The following is a 21073-nucleotide window of genomic DNA, read 5'->3' on the forward strand; positions in this document are numbered from 1 at the left end:
AAGAATTGTGTTTAAAATCCCTTGTGGTCGTGGTTTTTCTTCTTGATTAGGGCCAAGAAGTTTTCCACGTAAAATCTCTCTTGCACTTTAAAGTTTTTGTTTAAGTTTCTTTTAGAATTCCGCAAAAATTACCCTAGTTCCTCCACAATACAATTCACCCCCCTATTGTATTGTTCATTCAAGTCAACAATGTATAACGTATGAGAATAGACCTTTAGTTTGTACCAATGGGCAAAATAGCCCAATCCAAGTTATGATTTGGCGTAAACTTCAATAGTCTATAATCATTAATCAAATAATCAATGGCCTTTTTAACGGTTCAGTTGATTAACCAACGACTTTTTTTTTTTTTTTTGTTGAGTTGATTAACCTATTCAAGACCTATATCTAGAGCTGTCAATTCGGGTTAACAGGTTGAGTTTGGGTTAGGTAAGTGTGGGTTGGGTCAGCTTGGTCGGGTCAATTCGGATTAACGTTGTAAACTATTCGGGTCGGGTTCGGATTGTATCATGCTTGAGTCGGGTCACGTCGGGTCATACATCTTATCAAATTAGGTCGGGTTAATAGCAGGTCGGGTAAATAATAGGTCGGGTTTGATTCGGGTTTTCACGAGTTAAAACGGGTTAGGGTCATTCTCAGTTTTGAGACGGGTTCGGTTCAAGTTAATAATTTGATGGTAATAATTGGTTCGGGTCATTCTCGGGTTTGAGTCGGGTTCGGTTAAAATCAATAATTTGCAGGTTATAATCAAGTCAGGTCATTTCCAAGTCAGGTAATTCTCAGGTTCGAGTCGGGTTCGATTCAAATCAATAATTTGCGGGTTATAATCTTTTACTTGATCGACTTGGTCTCACTACATCCAAGACAAAATACTTAAATCAATATTAACATAGAGTGACTTTACAAGTATATTAGAATATATTTAGCTAGTCAATATCTACAATAATAAAGATGTATAAACAAATAAGTCGAGTTGATTTTGAGTCAGGTTAATAACAAGCAAGTCGAGTTGATTTTAGTCGGGTCAATAACAAGTGGGTTGAATTTGGATCGCGTCAATAACAAGTCGTGTTGATTTTGGGTCGGGTTTGTAACAGATTGGGTTGAATTCGAGTCGAGTTAGTAACAGGTCGGGTTAGGTACAGGTCGAGTTAAATTCAAGTCAGGTTAGTAACAAGTCGAGTTAAATTCGGGTTTCACGGGTTAGAACGGGTTTGGGTCAATTTCGGTTCAGATCGAGTTCGGTTTAGGTCAATAATTTACGGGTTATATTCGAGTCGGGTCATCTCCAGGTCGGTTCATGTTCGGGTTCGGGTCTCAAATACTTGGGTTAACTCGGGGCTAGGGTTGGGGTTGGTATTTCAAGTCGGGTTAACTTTTGACAGCTCTACCTATATCTCTATACCTTATTAAAAGTTTAACCAAACGCTTATGAATAGTATTATGTCAACTATACCCATTAAAATGTAAATTACATAAATAAACCCATTTATGTACGTGAATCACATGTGCAAAAAATTTGAGATAACTCTTAAAAATACTGTTTAAAACCATTTAAAACTAAAGTTATGATATAAAACCAATTAAAAGAGATTCTCAAACAAGACTAGATATGATGCACGCGAGTTAGCCACCTTAATTTACCTTGAAAGAACAATCGAACAACGTTTTTTTAAGTAATAATTGACATGTCTTGGTGCCACATTAAAAATAATTATCATTTATAATAACTTAACATTGAAGAGTATATGCCTTCCAAATACACTATAATAAAGAAACCAATGCTAATGTTTCAAAAAAAGAAACCAATGCTAAAATTGCTAGAATCTCTTTGAATTTCATCCTAGAAAAAATTATGTATGGAGTATATCCATTAGTTGGATACATTGATTGTATTATGTTCATCTAGAGTTTTTAGGTGAAAACTAGCGGTAGCGGGTTAGAGTAGAATCAATTTGAGCACTTTCATACATTTGAGGATGACTAACATTCGCATGAATTGATTTACCTTAATTGTGCTCTACTAGTCTACTACTCCATGTTTTTTTGTTTGTGTGTGTTAGTGATTCTTAGATATTTTCGTTGGCAATTTGAGAGCTTGTGAATTGAGGATATATTCAACAAGTCTATGAAGGTTTTGAGTAAATTTTAGACTTTTTAGCTCGTTGAAATCTATTGAGTTTTGAGTGTTAAAGTCATGTCATGTTTGTATTAGGTTCATTCATTGCCACATCAATGTTGTTCTCCCACCTCTCACATCTATGCACACCTATGCAAATTTGTTACATTATATATAATTTTATCATGATTTAATTATATAAAAATTAGGTCAAATTGTTGTATCACATCTGTGTTAAGTTTAGTTTAGTTGTATCAGTTATTCTGAAATAGAGAGAGTAATATGTAGCAATTTAGCATAATAAGCGAGTTTAATATACAAGTCAATATAAATACTACCTCCGTTAATTATTATGTGCAATAAGACGTATTATTTGTGAAACATAAAATATGTCTTTGTTATACATAATAATTAACTGATGAGGTAGTAATAATGATTGTTAATACTTTAAAATTAAGCCAGAGTCACTATTAGAGGTGTCAAAAACCTACCTTTTTTTTTTACACAGTAAAACTACCTACTTGACTGACCTGACTTGAAAAAAAATTAAATTCAAATATAGACCAAGTTAAACACAATATTTATTAGCTTGACTCAAATTAAAAATTAACTTTTCTTTTTTTTTAAAAAAAAAAGACTTGACTCGACCCGAATATCAGAATTGATACCAATAGCCATTATGTTCAACATAAGGTAGATTCGCACATATTTACCTTAGGTCTGCACAAGTTTTTTTTCTTTTCAGAAAAATTGCATAAATTGCCTAATTTGTTTCTATAAAAAATTTGCTTTAACTTCCAAATTCCTCATAAGTTAAATCTCATGTTAGATATTCTCATGTATTCCTAAAAGATTGCTTTAACGTTCTTTGTCCTTTGCCCTTTGCCTTGGTCATCGAAGGTGAATATTGGGATATTGATTCGGGGAGTAATCATGGATGTCCTATGGAGATTGTTTGTCAAGGTATTATGGTTAAATTTTTACAACCATATAGTTTGGGGAAGGGTTCTATGATCACTACTCCACTCACATGTGACACTCTTCATTAAGATATAAATTGATAATTAATTAAGGGTACTGCTATACATAGCCCTTAGTGCTGTATATAAGCATTAAATTTACTCTAGAAAAATGTATAAATTTAGGAATTCATGACAAGAACATGCACAAATCGGTGTAATTAATGTGTATTGTCATGAATCATGATTTTTAAATTTAAACAATTTTCTAGAATAAATTAAACGCTTAAATGTAGCCATAAGGATTATGTATAGCATTTTTCATTAATTAAAGTTTTAACTTTTTTAATTAGAATTGTTTTTTCTCATAATACATTAATTAAGTAAACAAAAACCATTGTACTCCGTATTACGGTTTGATGTTCGATTTATTTAATTAACTAAGGGTATCCGTATCCTCTAGGTTCAATGGAATCTATACTGGAGTCGAAATTTTCTGATAAGATTCCGGGCTACAATAAATAGATAGTAAGATAGGTGTATAAAATACAAACACATAAACATGTGTTGGAGGTTCCCCTAACCGGCTAAGCCCAACATTCAAAGGTAACAAGTTTGATTCAGCGCCCTACCTGTTATTTATTGGGCTTTTACTTTCCTAATGCCCCAATTATCCATGACAAAAAATACCAACAGAATCTAAGCATAAAAGTTTAATCACATTGAGGAGGATGTTTTTTTTTTTTTTTTTTTTTTTTTTTTTTTTTTTTTTTTTTTTGAAGATGTTGAATTTGATGATGTAAAACGCTTCCAAAAGTTGAAGAGTACTTATCAAGTTCAATTGTAATTTATTTATTTATTTATTTATTTATTTTAATTTTTTACTTTTTCAACATGTACTCAACTGAATTATTAATTGTAATATGTATTAGATATTTGATTTCATTATAATATGAAATATGTGTCTCCGCTACCCCTCTAAACTATGGGAGGGGGGTGGTCATTCCCAAAACAACCCTTTTAGGTTGAAAGAGGCCGATTGAAAGAGGTTGTATATGAGTAAATATATTTCTAGCTAATTGGAACTTAGAAATAGGTCGATTGAGGGTTGGTGGCTTAGTGGTGCTAAGGTTGAAAGAGCCTTGGTCGCCATAAATCAAATAATACGAGTCTGATCATGACATAGCAAGAGTATACGTGATTAGTAATATCCATGCATAAATACGGTAGTCAAAGTTTAGTCAAAATTAGAGATACAAGTGGATCATACTAGATCCATTAGACCCATATAACACAGACTATACCATATTATTAGACCTTAAAAATTCATTCAGACTAGATTGATCAATATGCTTATATGTCATTCATTTTAATTATTTATTTATTTTTGACGTAGTACACGGCTACACGCATGTATTAATGTATACATTCCGATTCACAAGTCACACATATATATTGTCTTGTCCTTTGATGGATTAGGAAAGAATTAACATATTCTTAGTCAAGTTGATGAGCAAAAATGGCTGCCTTTTTAGTATTGAAATTATACTTTTAAAATAAATTATACAATAGCTTTACAACTTCTCTAATGATAAAAAAAAGGTCAACTTTAATTTATATGTCAAAGGTCAACCTACTCTATGACTTATAATTGGTTGTCAAAGCACATAAAATCATATCAGATTACTACCCAATCCATTCATTATTCACCTAAAATTTTATACTATAAAGTAACATTTTAATCATCTAATCCAACACTTAATTATAAAACATACTTAATAAATCATGACCAAACAAAACTACTAAACTCATAACTACGTAACAACTCCACCATGCAATTTTATTTAAGAAAAATAGAATAAACACCCTATATATGTCTCTAATGTCTCATACAACACCCAACACCTTCACAACTCTCTTTATAATTATCTCTTGCATAATCTTCTCTATTATTCTTCTTCCTTTCTCTTTACATTTTCAACAACTAACCACCACCACCAACAACACCGAGATGACAAAGAACGGAGAGCACTACTCGACCCTCGAGGTGGAAGGAGAGAGCAGTAGGGCACGCGATGCCAAGGGGAAGAGCCCCGTCATGGAAGCTCCATTGATCGGAAAAGACGTTGGACACGATAGGGATGGTGGCGCCGGGGTTAAGAGAGGGGTTAGTGTTATTGATTTTGTTGTGAGGCTGTTAGCTCTTACAGCTGCTCTTGCTGCTACAATTATTATGGGAACTACTGATCAAACTCTCCCTTTCTTCACCCAATTCTTCCAATTTCGTGCCAGATATTACGATCTCCCTACGTTCACGTAAGTTTTTCTATTTAATAACTCGTTACGTGTTGTCACGTAATGTTATTGGTCTAATAATTAAGGTCTAATACTTTTTAGCCGATAAAATTTATGTATAACTATACAACTAAATATCTTCAATTATTTCATAATTTAATTTAGTATCGTTGATTCGTTGTTTTGCAGGTATTTCGTGGTAGCTAATGCTATAGTAGCAGCATATCTGGTTCTTTCAATGCCTTTCTCCATTGTCACAATTGTTAGGCCCCTTGTCAAGGCACCAAGGCTTATACTAGTCATCTTTGACACCGTGAGCTTCATTTCTTTTAATTAATTTCCGCTCTAACATTTTTTTCATTTTTCCAATAATTAATTGACATGAGATAAGGGTCGTCCTGATGACACAATTCTAACATTTGTACCCGTATTAAAAAATTTATAAAATTTCCTCAAAATAAAATATCATCAAATAATTAGCCTACCTTAAAAATACTTTCGATCCAATGATTTTGTTACCATCTAATGAAACAATATTATATACTACGTATTATATATGGGAACGATTTGCATGAAAAACCCTATTCAATTTATATATTTTTTCTATTAAACCATAGTTGTGAATTTGTGATTATAATCTTGGATGTTGATATTTATGTGTAGATCGCGTTGACTTTGACTATCTCTGCTGCTGCTGCGGCTGCTGCTATAGTATCCTTGGCTCACAAAGGGAACACAAACACAAATTGGATCACGATTTGCCAACAATTTGACAATTTTTGCTCGAGGTCTAGTGGAGCTGTGGTGGCATCATTTGTCACTGCAGTTTTTTTCGTATTGCTGGTTATTCTCTCTACCGTTGCTCTTAAGAGCCATTAATACAACAATTCGAAAAATGGAAATGTATATGTAAAATGTAATTGAATTGGATGTTTTGCTTTTATTGGTGTTGTTTTATTTAGACTTGTTATTGAGTGTAATCACTAATTAATGTGAATCAGTCATATTTGTGTTGGGAAAAGTTGTACATGGATTGGAGATTTAAATATTGTAAGCATGCATGATGAGCTTTTATAGCTTGTGTCATTTAATCTTGTTATAGTAATGGATAATTTGGGATTGTTTTGCACCTTTGGTACGGTCTTTGTATATCTTTATTTTCAATATACTTTTGCAATAATTCACTTGTACATTCTTTCCATGTACAACTTTTGAAATTGTTAGCCATTAATACAATAATACAACAATTATTCACTTGTTTTGAAGAAGTGAATTATTGTATAGGGAAAACTTTTGTAAACACCCGGTTCTCAGTGATTTACTGTACATCGGGTACGCTTTTGTCAGATTTAGTGTCACTTTTGTCAAATTTAGTGTCACTTTTGTCAAATTTATCAATGAAGCACAAGTAACTCTTATATATATCAGGGTAACTTTTGTGCATTTTAGTGTAACTTTTGCATATTTTATTGTCATTTTATAACGGATGTTCAGTAAGAATTACTGAACATCCGTTTTATTTAAAAGTTTGTGTAATGTTGTTGTATAGGTCCTGCAATGAAGTATGTATTTCATACATACATGATAGCATGATACATCCTTTCCTGCCCGCATGAATCCCCATCAACAAACCTGTCACTGGATGAATCTCCATTAACGAACCAATTATATAAGATTCCTTGAGTATGAACAAAGAGAGGAAAACACACAAACAAAGACTTACTACACTCATAATGTGTAGAAAATAGTCTAAATATTCATGAACAGAGTTTGTTTCTTTTGTTCAAATATTATCATCTTATAAAAACCACGTACACTACTTAGGTCCTGTTCTTTTGAGCTTCTGGGCAGAGCAGAGCAGATTTCAGCAGAGCAGAGCAAAGCAGAGTAGAGTAGAGCAGATTTCAGCAAAGCAGAGCAGAGCAGAGCAGAGCAGATTTCATTATTATTATTATTATTATTATTATTATTATTAGTATTATTGTTGTTATTATTATTATTATTATTATTATTATCATTATTATTATTATTACTAATATTAATATTATTATTACTAATATTATTATTACTAATATTATTATTATTATTATTATTATTATTATTATTATTATTATTATTATTATTATTATTATTATTATTATTATTATTATATTACAATTACTACTACTACTACTAGTACTAATACTATAATAATAATAGTAATGATTTATTATTGTTATTAAATATTAAATATTATTATTATTTTTATTATTATTATTATTATTACTACAACAACAACTACTACTACTACTACGTACTACTACTACGTACTACTATTATTACTATTATTATAATCATTAAATTTTATTATTAAATATTTATTATTATTAATAATATTAATATTATTAAATATTAATTATATTATTATTATTAAATATTAATTATATATTATTATTATTAAATATTATTTATTTTTTATTATTATTAAATATTAATTATATATTATTATTATTATTAAATATTATTTATTTATTATTATTATTAAATATTAATTATTATCATTAAGTATTAATTAATTATTATTATTATTATTAAATATATATTATTATTATAATAATTCAATATTAAATATTAATTTTAAGCAGAGCAGAGCAGATTTCAGCAGAGCAGAGCAGAGTAGAGCAAAGCAGAGCAAAGCAGCTCTAAAGAACGGGGCCTTATTAGAATCAATACAAAATTAATAGTTGATCTTTACTGTGTGGATCAACCTATCAGCATCATTTTCAGGGTAGTATTGGAAGAAAATTTTACCATAATCCTTGAGCCTTTTGTATGATTGGGGCCTATCTTCGTTTATTAGTTCCTTTAGAGGCCCAATCTCTTTTTCTGGGTTTGGAATGCAAAACATGGCTAATGATACCCGATCATTATATGGGCTTACAACAACTTTGTGGGTTGGGCTCTTGAATATTCCATTACTCGTTATCTGCACAAATGCATATAAGTTTCAGTTTTATGTCATATCGTGTAGTGCTCGTATTTGTTTTTAAAATTAAAATGGTTTGGGAACAACCTCAACACTAACCCAACCCATTTAAAAAGTGTGTCATATCATGTTAACACATTTAAATAAATATGTCTAAAACCCTTGACATCACTAACTTGCTTTTCTCATGTGTAGCTCATGTCATGTCGCCGTGCTAAGTTATTTGAAAAAGTGTAAGTCCAGTTTAACAACATGTCTATCATTAAATCCATAAAATAATAGTTTTTTTAGGTAAGTTGAATTGTGTTAATCTCGTGTTGGGAATCTCGATCAACACAAACTCGTTCTGTTTAATTAATTGTGTCTTATTGTGTTTATCCGTTTAATTAAACGTGTCATAAAACACAATTACTTTGAGAAAGATGTATGAAACATGTTCAAATAATTTAGAAATCATCCCCATATTTTAAAAATTATTCGAAAAATTTATTTGTGGTTCATTTTTAAACTTTTTTTGTCTCATATGAATTACTAAACAATAAATCTAGCTTAGCTATCTACCCATTAATACGAAGTAAAACATTTAATAAAGTGGAAAGTTAAGGTGTAAACTTTAAGAGACGAAGGGAGTAATGAATATTAATTACCTCCATTTGATCTCCAACAAAGAGTAAGATAGCTTCTGAGATGATAGGAACCCTAAACCACTTACTATCTTTAAAAACTTGAAGCCCTTCAATCTCATTGTCTTGCAAGACAATGGTAATCGCAGATCCATCTCCATGAGGTTTTAAACCAACGACTCGATTCGAGGTTGGGCATCGAGGATAAAAGTTGAATCTTCCGAGTATTGTGTCTTCTTCATCATTCCCCCATAGCTCAAAGAACTTGTTCTCATCCAGCTTCAATGAACGTGCCATGGCTCTTAGGAGTGTGTCAAGTAAGATCTTTGATTTGGTTGAATAACTCTCTAAAATTGTCCTATAAACACAAAAAAAAATTAGTTTGATTTCAATTCATAGTGTTGGTTGTTGGGTATGGTAAGACGTATTGCATCTACATCTTTCAAGTCAAGAGGACTTTTATGCATGTAAAGAGGTGTGATATAGTATAAAGTCAAGTTAGCTTAAGCTTTTTGGTTGACGTTCAAGATTGATTTTATGGGGTGCACAATAAATTAAAAAAAATCAATATTTACAAGAATGAAATTCACTTTCTTTTTTAATTGAATTCTTTATTATATGAATTTTTGTAAATAATGTTAGTGAGTAATTATGTCAACTCTTTGGATTGGTAATATAAAATTTATTACAGATTATTATTCTCTAATATTAGAAAGGTATAAAATAAAATAGAAAGGTTCTTTAAAAAAACAACCTTAATTTTACAAGTTTTATAAAACAACCTTAAGCTACTTGCTAATCATCAACTACTTTAAGCTATTCGCTACTGCTAATTCAACCAAACAAGCCGTTACAGCCCTACTTTCAAAATAATAAGTTTTCATTGAGTACAAATAAGCCCTAACAGCCTTACTTTCAAAATAATAAGTTTTCATTGAGTACAAATATATAGATAAGCACTTAGTTGAAGATAATCTTAATAATTATCAAATTTGTATATAAAAAAATTGAAAAACGCACAAAGCATTTGAAAATTATAAATCGCAACAAATTTAACAAAGACAAACTTTTAAATAAAACGAATGTTCAGTAAATTACTGAACATCCGCTATAAAGTGACAATAAAATGTGCAAAAGGTACACTAAAATGCACAAAAATTACCCTGACATATATAAGAGTTATTTACTTATTTATGTTTCATTGATAAATTTGACAAAAGTGACACCTAAATTTGACAAAAGTGACACTAAATCTGACAAAAGTGTACCCGATGTACAGTAAAATACTGAAAACCGGGTGTATATAAAAGTTTTCCTTTAACAAAACCTTACAGAACTGTAATTAATTAATTTATATATTTATTTACTCTTAAAATATTAGATTTCTTTTTTATTAGATTTCATCTTTATTGAAATCACTCAAAATTCCAAACAGGACAATTAAAGGAAAACAGATGGACCTGAAATTGGAAGGTTTTTGAGGCCAAAGTTCAAAGTTGCATTTAGGCAATGGAAAAAGTTGGAGGTGCATATTATCACTCCAATTGAAAGTCTTTTGTCGGTATGCATCGTCGTTACCATACCCATCAAGTGGCGCATCAGATGAACCGGTTTCCCCTGACATTATGAAACAAGTGATTTAATATTGATATTTAAAATTCTTACATAAAACAACTACTCCCTTTTGTCTAATTCTCAAATTACTTGCTTCAGTTTATGTTTTTATGGTATTCAAAAGTCATATACGTTTTTACTGCCCTCAAAATTCAAAATGCTTGATTGTTTGCTTATAAGGTTGTTCAATTACCAATGTATAAATCATATCAACCCAATTATAATTCACACTGTGTCTACAACAAAGTTGTGTACTTCGCATTCCTTTAAAAAATAAAGTTTTATAATTCAGGTGTGTTCTATTCACCTGATTTTTTTTACTCATCTGATTTTATCTGAACTTATTAGAACTTTTTAGAACTTATTTGAGTTATAAACTAGTGTGTGGCTCCGGCGATGCCCCGGGTTGCTAGTTAGTAATTATCTTTCGATTAATTTTTTTTTTTTTTTTTTTTTTGTATTGAAAATCATCTTCAAAATTTAATATGTTGGAAAAAGATTTGTATTAGAGAGCCATATTTAATATTTGTAACAAAATTTAATACAAGTTGTTATATTATCCTATGATATGTAACAAATAGTACACTTAAAGACTAATCATCTTATCCAAGTTAATAATAATTTTGTTGGATAAATTTACACAATATAATGATTGCTAAGGCGGTAAGACTTGCATTGTAATACTTGTTGGTCTCAAGTTCAATATATTGATGACTTGGCACGTTTATAGAGCTTAAAAAGGTGACACGTGACACATATTCTGTTTTAGGAACACTTTTTAATATATAAGTATAGATTGAACTTGATTAGCCTTGATTAGTCCTTAATTATCACAAATTTTTCAATAACTTGTCTTATTAAAACTTATCTAAACTTTTTAACCCTTATCTTAAGTTACTTTTTCAAAAATAAGTGAGGTTAACGGAACATAAACCTCATACGTTTTACTATATAACATACATTTTATCTTATTATAAGATCTAACACTGAATTGGCTAGTATGGAAAAACAATTTATCAAATTTTTTTTTTTTTAAAAAAAGGAGCATTAATTAACATAGATTACCAAATAAGAGAAACATATGTACAAGATGTCATATTCTAATCGACATGATGGTGGACTAGTGGAGGAACGAGGAGATGGAGGGCTTCCTCACAGCCCCCATTCTAATCAACATTATTATTATAATTATTACTTTTAAAATGTGCTAATCACTTCATCATAAAAAAAAATTAAAAAAAAAATAAATAAATAAATAAATCATTTCATCATAAACATTATGTACATCTCTAATTTTTATTTAAATTATAAAGTACTAGTGTATTACCTTTGCAAAAGTACCTTTCCTTTTCATGAGTAGGAAGTGCGAAAAATTGCTTAATGACTCCTCGTACCTCATCAAGAAATGAGCCAGTCATGCCATGATTGACAACCTAAATTCCACGTGAACATACTTATATAATTCTACATTAAACAAATTATACTGCGTAGTCGGTAGTTCATGCATAAAAGCTATTTCATGGTTTATATATGAATCGGATATATATAAATGTATCAAAATAGTATATGTGGCTATTATTTTCGAACCTGGACACAACCCCACGAGTTAAGGGCAGAGTGAAACTTGGCAAGTTCTTGAGGAGATGATGAAAGGAGAGCAAGGTCAATTATTGTACAATCCATCATAGGAAGGACAACATCACCATCTTCTTGTGTGTCTTCATTATTGTGCTTGATGTATCTACTCGGCACACCTTCGTCTTTGAGTACGTCTGGCACAGGCTTAAACAACGCAGATGTGGGCAATGCAGCCATGATATAAAGCAAGTGAAGCTAAACTAGTTAGATAAACTACGAGTTTACTTAGCTTATTGAGAAGTGGTAAAGTTATAAGCTAAGACAACTTTGTATCTACTCGGCACACCTTCAATAAATTCTCTCTATCTCTCTCATGTCACATGTGCTGATACTTAATGATTTGTCCCACGATGAAAAAGTAAGCAAGCATACAAATTTCAACTTATTACTACCTCCGTTTCTTTTTAGTTGACACGTATTCCTTTTTAGGAAATTTCTTTTTAGTTGACACGTTTCCTTTTAGGGTAAATTTTTTACCTTGCATTTATAAGCTACCCCACTTGGCTTTTCATTCTCTCTCACTCTCTCTCCTCTCCTTAATATATGTGCCTAAATCAAACGCGTCAACTAAATAGAAACGGAGGAAGTATTAGCCAAGTTGGTTACTCCTTTTATTGCTTATTGGTTATAGGATAAAACCTAGATGTAGGTTATTAGTGAGCTTCTAGTATATATTCTTCCCCATCTATTATAACATACGTGTAGCCTCTCTACTAAGGGCAGTCAACTATCAATTTCTTTCATCCAAAACTTAACTCTTGCATGTTTTTTGAGTTTTTGACCATTAGCGGTTCCTTATATTGTTTAAAAATTAAACTATGTATATTAGGATATTATGTTATGTAATAACCTTTGATATTATCTTTTGTAATCAATAATTATACTACTTGATTCTTGTATATCTTTAAGTGGTGCAGCGTGTTATTTGAAAGGGAGTGTTGAAGAATAGACCTTCCAAATATCACCACACTTAATGTCCCACATTGGTTTAAGAAGAGAGTCAAACACTTTATAAAATTAAAGGGTCAAAGCTTCTATTGCCATATGATTTTGGGATGAAACCTCCTTTGCACTTGTGAAGTGAACTCTCTCTCTTGATTTGCGGGCGCGGTTTAGACCCGTATTTAACATAGCTATTGGACCGTACTAGGATTATTACCTCCAACATTTCTTTCTAGTACCTCAATCACATCTAAGTCTTTAGGGACACCTTCTTTTACTTTTCGTACATTTTGGCCCCATAAAATGCACGAGACAACACTGTTAGTTGTGCTTGCATTGCTGTCGATCAGTGCTGAGAGCTTTAAAAATGGGGAGGATGACTTAACAAAATGTGAAAAGGGGATGTACTATTGGTTAAAAATCCACCGTATATGCAACTATGCAAGTGACCAAATCAAACAAAAGATTTACCGACAAATTATGATAAAAAATTTTAAAATTCAACTCAAAAAAAAAAAAATTAAAATATCTAATTAATGATCACGCACATTGAACATGAAAGAAAACAGTATGAGTTGATCATAGTAAAGCACGATCTCACTTCCGCACCACAAATTACAAGAAGTACACATTTATTGTGTTATAACATAAAATAATAAACACGTTGTGAATTGATTTGATAGATGCATGATGTATGAAAAAAAAATGTTGTTTTTGTCTTTAATTACGTTGTAAAACCTCTTAATTAATTAATATATCGTCGTTTATGTGTTAAAAAAAAAATTGCATGATGTATGGTTTCAAATTTATTTATAGCAATCAAACTGTTCAATGTGAGTCTCGCTGCGATTGAGCAAACGTATATCTTCTTAAGTTTCATAAATTAATGAATTTATTTTATGTAGGATGTTTCTACTATGGTCCACTTTATTTGGACCATCACTACACTGAATTATCATTGGCTGAATTTTTAATTTTTTTTTTAATCTTGGTCAAACACTATTTTTAGTATTTTTCTTTTTTAATTCAATTTTTATTTTTCAAAATAAATTGCTGAATTTCTGAAAATTATTTTATGATTTTCGAAATTTATTTATTAAAATACATCGCCTATTTTATAACAAATTGGTATCAAGTGTCGAATTTAAAGGTTAAGGGTTTTAAAGTGTTTATAGGCAATTTTGATCAACCAAGTCATTGAAATTCAATATTGAGAAATTTGATAAGCAAGTGAATTTTGCCTATGAAAATTTGTTAAGCCTATTTAGTGTATAGTTCTTGGACCGAAGATATGAGCCCTTGTTGAGCCCATGAAAAATCCACATGTGAGTGGTGTGTTTTCCCATATTGAAGAGTGTAGAAAGTGTTGGGAAGTGTATCCCACATTGAAGAAATAAGAAAGTTGTATACACTTTATAAAGCTAAGGCCAGTGGCTACTCCCCTTATTGCCATGTTATTTAAATTTATTTATGTTAAGATACTATTTAGGAAATATATCATTAGGATATATGGTAATTCTTTTAGTATCTTATGAGTATATGTTTTGTATATACTCAACTTATTGATGAATAATAATAAAGCAATACAAAGCCAATTTGTACTCTCCTTCCCCTCATTTGTCATATATATATTCTTCTCTATTATTATGGATTTGCAAAACAACAATGTAAAAGTCGTTTGATGAGGATATGGCTATTGTCATTAGAAAACAATTTATAATTGGCCAATTATTCAACAACAAATATACTTAGTGTCGAAATCCACATGAATGAATTTGTGTTTCTAAATTGGAATAAATACAAATTAATAGTTGATCTTTACTGTATGGATCAGCCTATCCGCATCATTTTCGGGGTAGTATTGGAAGAAAATTTTACCATAATCCTTCAGCCTTTTGTATAATTGGGGCCTATCTTCGTTTATCAGTTCCTTTAGAGGCCCAATCTCCTTTTCTGGGTTTGGAATGCAAAACATGGCTAACGATACCCGATCATTACATGGGCTTACAACAACTTTGTGGGCTGGGCTTTTGAATATACCATTACTTGCAATCTGCAAATACATCCAAGTATAATAAATTTTAATAATATGAAAATCGAAGGTGGATTTAACTTTAAGAGACGAAGGGAGTAATGATGTTAAACCACGGATGACGAATAGTAGTTACCTCCATTTGATCTCCAACAAAGAGTAAGATAGCCTCAGGGATGATAGGAACCCTAAACCACTTACCATCTTTCAAAATTTGAAGCCCTTCAATCTCATTGTCTTGTAAGACAATGGTAATGGCAGATCCATCTCCATGTGGTTTTAAACCATCGACTCGATTTGAAACCGGGCATCGAGGATAAAAGTTGAATCTTCCGAGTATTGTATCTTCTTCATCATCCCCCCATAGCTCAAAGAAGTTGTTCTCATTCAGTTTCAATGAACGTGCCATAGCTCTTAGGAGTGAGTCAAATAACATCTTTGATTTGGTTGTATAATTCTCTAAAATTGTCCTGTAACCCCAAATTTATTAGTTTCAATTCAATTACGTTGCATATTAAACTTACAATATATACTGCACATATATGTTTACAAGAATTGGATTCAAATTCTTTTTAAAAACTCAATTCATATAAGTGATTTTTTAAATACAAATACTAGTGAGTTATTTTATAAACTTTTTCAATAGAAAGTACAGAGTATAAATTTTGGTAGAAATCTAAGACTCTAAGTATAATTAAATACTACGTATATGAATATACTCCGTATCAAACATTTGAATAGAGTGTAGACCTATCTGACGAGGCAGAGTAAAAACACCTAGTTATTTTTTGCTCACAATAAGGAATAAATTAAAGTTTCTTTTATTTATTTGTTTATTTATTATTTTAAATGCGAAAAAGGGTCAAGCCTGTACAAACAAAACAACAATAAAAGGAATAAAGTAAAATGTAGAGAACGTTAAAAAATCAACCTAATACGCTCTAACACAATTTGACATTGAAATTCTTTGAAGTTGCACTTCCGGTTATATTGCATTGCCGGGTTAGACCAATAGACCGGGCATACATTTTGTTCTCTCTTTAAACACATCAATATTCACCTCAATTTTTAGTTACAAAATGCGGAGTATAAGTGTTCATTAATTTTTATTAATACATAGTTAAAGGTTTTTTTTTTTTTTTTTGACGGGAGGCCAAAGCAAGTTAAAGATATTAATTACGATCAAGTTGCACTTAGAGATTGTAAAAATAAACAAAGCAAAATAAAACCTGAAATGGGAAGGTTTTTGAGGCCAAAGCTCAAATTTGCACTTAGCCAATGGAAAAAGTAGGAGGTGCATATTATCATTCCAATTTAAAGTCTTTTGTTGGTATGCATCATCGTTCGCATAGCCTTGAAGTGGCGCATCAGATGAACCGGATGCCTCTGCACATTGTAAAACAAGTAAAACGTGTGCAAGATGCATCGATCTAAGGTTAGTATTTGCTCATTTGATGATTGAACGAGCAATAAATTTTATGTGTAATAGTGTATTACCTTTACGAAAGTATTTTTCCTTTTCTTTAGTAGGCAGTGTAAAAAATTGCTTAATGACTCCTCGTACCTCATCAAGAAATGAACTTGTCATGCCATGATTGACAATCTATATTCCAAATGTACATACATAACTCTACGTTAGACTCAATCATAAATAGGGATAGTAATGGGTTTAGGACCAGACCCAAACCCAGTTAAACCTAACCCATATATTAGGGTTTGGGTTCTTAGATTTTAGAACCGATGGGTCTGGGTCAGATTTGGGTCTTAGTTTAATGGGTTGGCCTGGGTCTGGGTCTAAAACTTACATACCTTGATCCGACCTATAGATTTGATTCTTTTTTTTTTTTTCCAAATAATAAATATATGTTCTTTAATTAATCAGATGTAATATGTTTATTTGAAAAAAAAAACACTTAATCAGATCATTCAGATATACTAGAAACTAGATTATTAATATACTATGGAATTTCAAACAGCAAGTAGTCAATCTTAGTTTTTAAGGGGGGTTTTTTTTTCCATGCATATAAATGAACAAGTTTTTTTTAATGCATCTTTAATTATTTTCAAGTAGTAGTATAGTTATAAATTTATAATATATACTTATAAAAAATTATAATTAGACTCGTTTTAGACCCAAAACCTACTAGACTCGACGGATTTGGGTCTGATTTTTTTAGACCCAGACACCCAGCGGGTCTAGGTCGGATCTGGGTCCACCCCCAAAATTTCGAGTCTGGGTCTTAGTGGACCCGACCCAGACCCGACTTATTGCCATCCTTTCATAATTCAATGACTCATGTATGTATGATTAAATTGAACTTGTATTTAAATAATATATGTGACTTTTATTTTCAGACCTGGACACAACCCCACGAGTTAAGGGCAGTGTGAAGCTTTGCAAGTTCTTGAGGAGATGATGATGAAAGGAGGTCCAGGTCAATTATTGTACAATCCATCATAGGAAGGAGAACATCACCCTCTTCTTGTGTGTATTCATCTTTGTGTTTGATGTATCTCTCTGGCACAACGCCTTCGCTTTTGAGTACCTCTTGCACAGGCTTGAACGCAGCCATAGGTAATGCAGCCATTGATAAAGTAGTGAAGCTAAAATAGTTAGATAAGAAATCTACTATGTATGTTAATCAGCTTGAGAAATGGTAAAATTGTAGCACAACTTTGAAAGCATATGGAAAGGAGGAGGTGTACTTACATTGAGGAAGTCTTGGTACATATATACTCGGTATATTTACATACCACGGTGTAGTGGCCGTTTTTGTTGTATTATTAATTAATGAATTTAAAAGCCTTTTTGAAGTTACTCTTAATTAGATTTATTTCTTTGTAGTTAATTATGAGTTTATTAAAATTTATATCTTGTAAGTTGTAACCCTTAATTCATGGTGTTTTATTTTGATACCTTATTTCGAATGTCACCAACTATTCATTATATAATCTCTTATTTATTGATTAGATTAGGAGAATTTGGGTCTGTTCTCTTCAGATTATTTTTAGTTAAGTTCAGTTCAGTTCTTAATTTTTTTCTCTCATAAAATATTCAGCTACGTTCAATTCAGTTTATTAGTTCAATTCAGTTCAGCTCCATTAAGTTCAGGGTTCAGTTCAGTTCAGCTCAGTTCAGTCAATCAGAACAAGCCCTTTTAATTTAAGAGTTGTAACATCATTTTTGTGGTTACAAGTATTTTTTATTTTTAAGCCATCTTTTGGTTGTTGATACGACCAAAAAAAAAAATTGTTTCTTCTTCTTAGGGCATGTTCATATTTACTTAATTTCAGTTCAGTTTAGTTCACTTCAGCTCCTATCAGTTCAGTTCAGTTCAGCTCCAATCAGTTCAGTTCAGTTCAGCTCCTAATTTCCTTCTCTCATAAAATATTCATTTCAGCTCAGTTAAGTGAAGTTCAACTCAGCTCCAATCAGTTCAATTCAACTCAGTTTAGTAAATGTGAACATACCCTTATATATATAAACCATCCATGCAATATACTTCCGTTCGAAAAAAAGAAAAAAAAAAAAGGAAATAAAAAACATCCATGTAAAATATACTTTGAGTTTATTCCATCCTCACCTCTCAAGTAAATGAGTGTAAGACTGTATAAGTGATGTCAACCTTCATGAAAGACTTTGTACCATGGACAGGCCGGCCAATATTATTTTAAACGCAATGGTTATTTCAGGATATTACATACCCGGTATCACTAAATCAATTTTGTTAAATCATTATTGTCGCTATATTTTAATTTTGATCTCAAGTGGGGTGAGATATTTTGGTATAACAATTAAATAATTCTTATAATAAATATACAATAATGTAAGGTAAGATATGCTTCCTGTTAATATACAGAATTACAGATCTAAAGTATTGTTATGGATCACTAGACACCTTTTCAACATAATGCTTTCTCGCTATATATGTTTGTTGCCTTGCTGAATTATAAACAACAATAATAACAACACTAACAAAAAGTAAATTAAAATATTTATATATGTTGTCTTCAAAAGAAAATATTTATATATGTCCCCTCGAAATACACATAATGCATGACATAAAGTCAATCCACCAAAATTATGTCCAATTATAGAATTTGTTTCTTTTCTATTACTCCACCAAAATCCACCAAAACCCCAATAATAGAAAGAAAAGCAAATTTAAAAGTATGTCTAAGTTTTTAATTTTCAGGTAAATTATAGAGACTTCATGGACAGAGCGAGTAACGTAGCTAGCTTTTCGAGGAGGATAAATGCTGATTATACAAGGGCAAACGTTTTACATTGAAATCTATAATAGTCCACTTGTACATGTGTTAAATTAAAAAAAGAGAAGAGAATGTTCTATTTTATAAAATAGATGAGTTACTTCTACAGCTCTAAACTCCTAAAGTATTAGAATTGAATTTAGCATGTAACTACCTTGGGCATTGTTTGTGGCCGAACCCTCCTCCTCTTTGTTTAGGTTGCTCATATCTATTTTGTAATATCTTAATTTTTAATATTTTATATATATTAAAATAAATATTTGGAATTTTGTTAAAAATATACTTCCTCTGTTTTCTTTTACTTGCAACACACTTTTTAGGCACGCAGTTTTAGGAGATGATTAGTGAGGGTAAACAAGCGATTTTATCAATATAATTTTTACACGAAGATTAGAATAGCGTTAAGTATCATTTGTAAAAATTATAATTAATAATTTATCTGTTTACATTACATAAACCCGACCTCAAAACACGTGCCACAAGGCTGTGTTGTAAGTAAAAAGAAACGGAGGAAGTAGGAAAATGATTTTTTTTTTTAATTTTTTTTTTTTGGGTATAGGTATTAGCATAAATGTTGTAAATACAGTACATCTAAGATCAATTAATTAATGAATGTTGATTATTCAAAGGCAAACATTTTATATGTTCCAAACAAATATAATTGATGTTACGCAAATTTAATATTCAAGGGCAAACGTTATATATGTTCAAAACGAAATTTTATTTGTATGAGTATTATATATTTTAAATGTATGCTGTACATAATAATAATAATAATAATAATAATAATAATAATAATAATAATAATAATAATAATAATAATAATAATAATAATAAATTATTATTATTATTATTATTATTATTATTATTATTATTATTATTGTAAAAAATATAAAAATATTGAATGCTATTAATAATTAAAATTATATGTGTTATTGAAATGATTTACTTATTTAGAAAGATTTAAAATTATAGCCACTAATACATGTACCATAGTCCATGTTGAAGTTGGTACACATTTGTGCCAATTGGACTGAAAAACAGAAAGAAAAGAAAAGAATAGATCTAATTGTTTAAAATTCCCACTATGCTGAATTGCTAATGGTGCATATGTGTCGTCAACAAGTTGATTGAGAAAATATCAAAGACAAATTCCCACTATTCAAGCACATTATTGTTCGGTTGATAGATCTATGTGTAATGTGTTGGAAAAAAGTATAGTGAATTAGTGACTGATTTTACTAGTGAGTGTAACTGTGTAATACATAAAATACAATAATGCCACATTCTCACCACAAATTTCACAAAGTGATATAAGAAGGAATGAGAATCACATTTTTTTTTTTTTGGATTTTTATACTTTTAAGTGTTAATCATCTAAAGATAACAATTAAAATGATGTTGACGTTATGTGTAGCTCATTATTGATGATATAGAGTTTTCAATGTAATGAAGCTAATAATAGAAGGTTTCCAAAAAATTATAATTAAAAAGCTAACAATAGAAAGTTGTTTTTATGAGTAGAAATATTTATGTACGTCAAAGCATCATAATTAGTGAATATAGCTATTTACTTGTTGGTATCTTACACACACGTTAACATTATGATGTACT

The 21073-nt window shown here is 30.6% G+C and overlaps 3 protein-coding genes across 3 annotated transcripts; 1 reads left to right on the top strand and 2 right to left on the bottom strand.

Moving 5' to 3' along the window:
* Positions 1-5089: 5089 nt before the first annotated feature.
* On the top strand, positions 5090-6290 carry LOC145618220 (casparian strip membrane protein 1-like). Its single transcript, XM_081672995.1, has 3 exons — positions 5090-5394; positions 5563-5686; positions 6037-6290. The coding sequence occupies exons 1-3, from the start codon at positions 5090-5092 to the stop codon at positions 6250-6252; spliced, it is 645 nt and encodes a 214-aa protein (XP_081529121.1). The 3' UTR covers positions 6253-6290.
* Positions 6291-8078: 1788 nt separating this feature from the next.
* Positions 8079-12390, bottom strand: LOC145617085 (jasmonate-induced oxygenase 4-like). The gene is made up of 5 exons (XM_081671778.1): positions 12163-12390; positions 11903-12008; positions 10422-10578; positions 8986-9319; positions 8079-8338 (listed from the first exon to the last, which is right to left on the bottom strand). The coding sequence occupies exons 1-5, from the start codon at positions 12388-12390 to the stop codon at positions 8090-8092; spliced, it is 1074 nt and encodes a 357-aa protein (XP_081527904.1). The 3' UTR covers positions 8079-8089.
* Positions 12391-14959: 2569 nt separating this feature from the next.
* On the bottom strand, positions 14960-17775 carry LOC145617086 (protein SRG1-like). The gene is made up of 5 exons (XM_081671779.1): positions 17545-17775; positions 16685-16790; positions 16417-16573; positions 15324-15657; positions 14960-15208 (listed from the first exon to the last, which is right to left on the bottom strand). Exons 1-5 carry the CDS (start codon positions 17773-17775, stop codon positions 14960-14962), a joined length of 1077 nt encoding a protein of 358 aa, XP_081527905.1.
* Positions 17776-21073: the final 3298 nt, after the last annotated feature.

The sequence above is a fragment of the Chenopodium album genome, chromosome 26 (genome assembly GCF_948465745.1).
Source record: "Chenopodium album chromosome 26, dcCheAlbu1.1, whole genome shotgun sequence".
NCBI lineage: Eukaryota > Viridiplantae > Streptophyta > Magnoliopsida > Caryophyllales > Amaranthaceae > Chenopodium > Chenopodium album.

Coding starts and splice junctions, on each gene's coding strand:
- LOC145618220 (XM_081672995.1), top strand. CDS start 5,090: ATGACAAAGAACGGAGAGCACTACTCGACCCTCGAGGTGGAAGGAGAG. Junction 5,395..5,562: donor TACGATCTCCCTACGTTCAC/GTAAGTTTTTCT, acceptor GTTGTTTTGCAG/GTATTTCGTGGTAGCTAATG. Junction 5,687..6,036: donor TACTAGTCATCTTTGACACC/GTGAGCTTCATT, acceptor ATTTATGTGTAG/ATCGCGTTGACTTTGACTAT.
- LOC145617085 (XM_081671778.1), bottom strand. CDS start 12,390: ATGGCTGCATTGCCCACATCTGCGTTGTTTAAGCCTGTGCCAGACGTA. Junction 12,009..12,162: donor ACTCGTGGGGTTGTGTCCAG/GTTCGAAAATAA, acceptor CGTGGAATTTAG/GTTGTCAATCATGGCATGAC. Junction 8,339..8,985: donor TTGTTGGAGATCAAATGGAG/GTAATTAATATT, acceptor GCATTTGTGCAG/ATAACGAGTAATGGAATATT.
- LOC145617086 (XM_081671779.1), bottom strand. CDS start 17,775: ATGGCTGCATTACCTATGGCTGCGTTCAAGCCTGTGCAAGAGGTACTC. Junction 16,574..16,684: donor GGAAAAATACTTTCGTAAAG/GTAATACACTAT, acceptor TACAATGTGCAG/AGGCATCCGGTTCATCTGAT. Junction 15,658..16,416: donor CAAAAACCTTCCCATTTCAG/GTTTTATTTTGC, acceptor TTGGGGTTACAG/GACAATTTTAGAGAATTATA.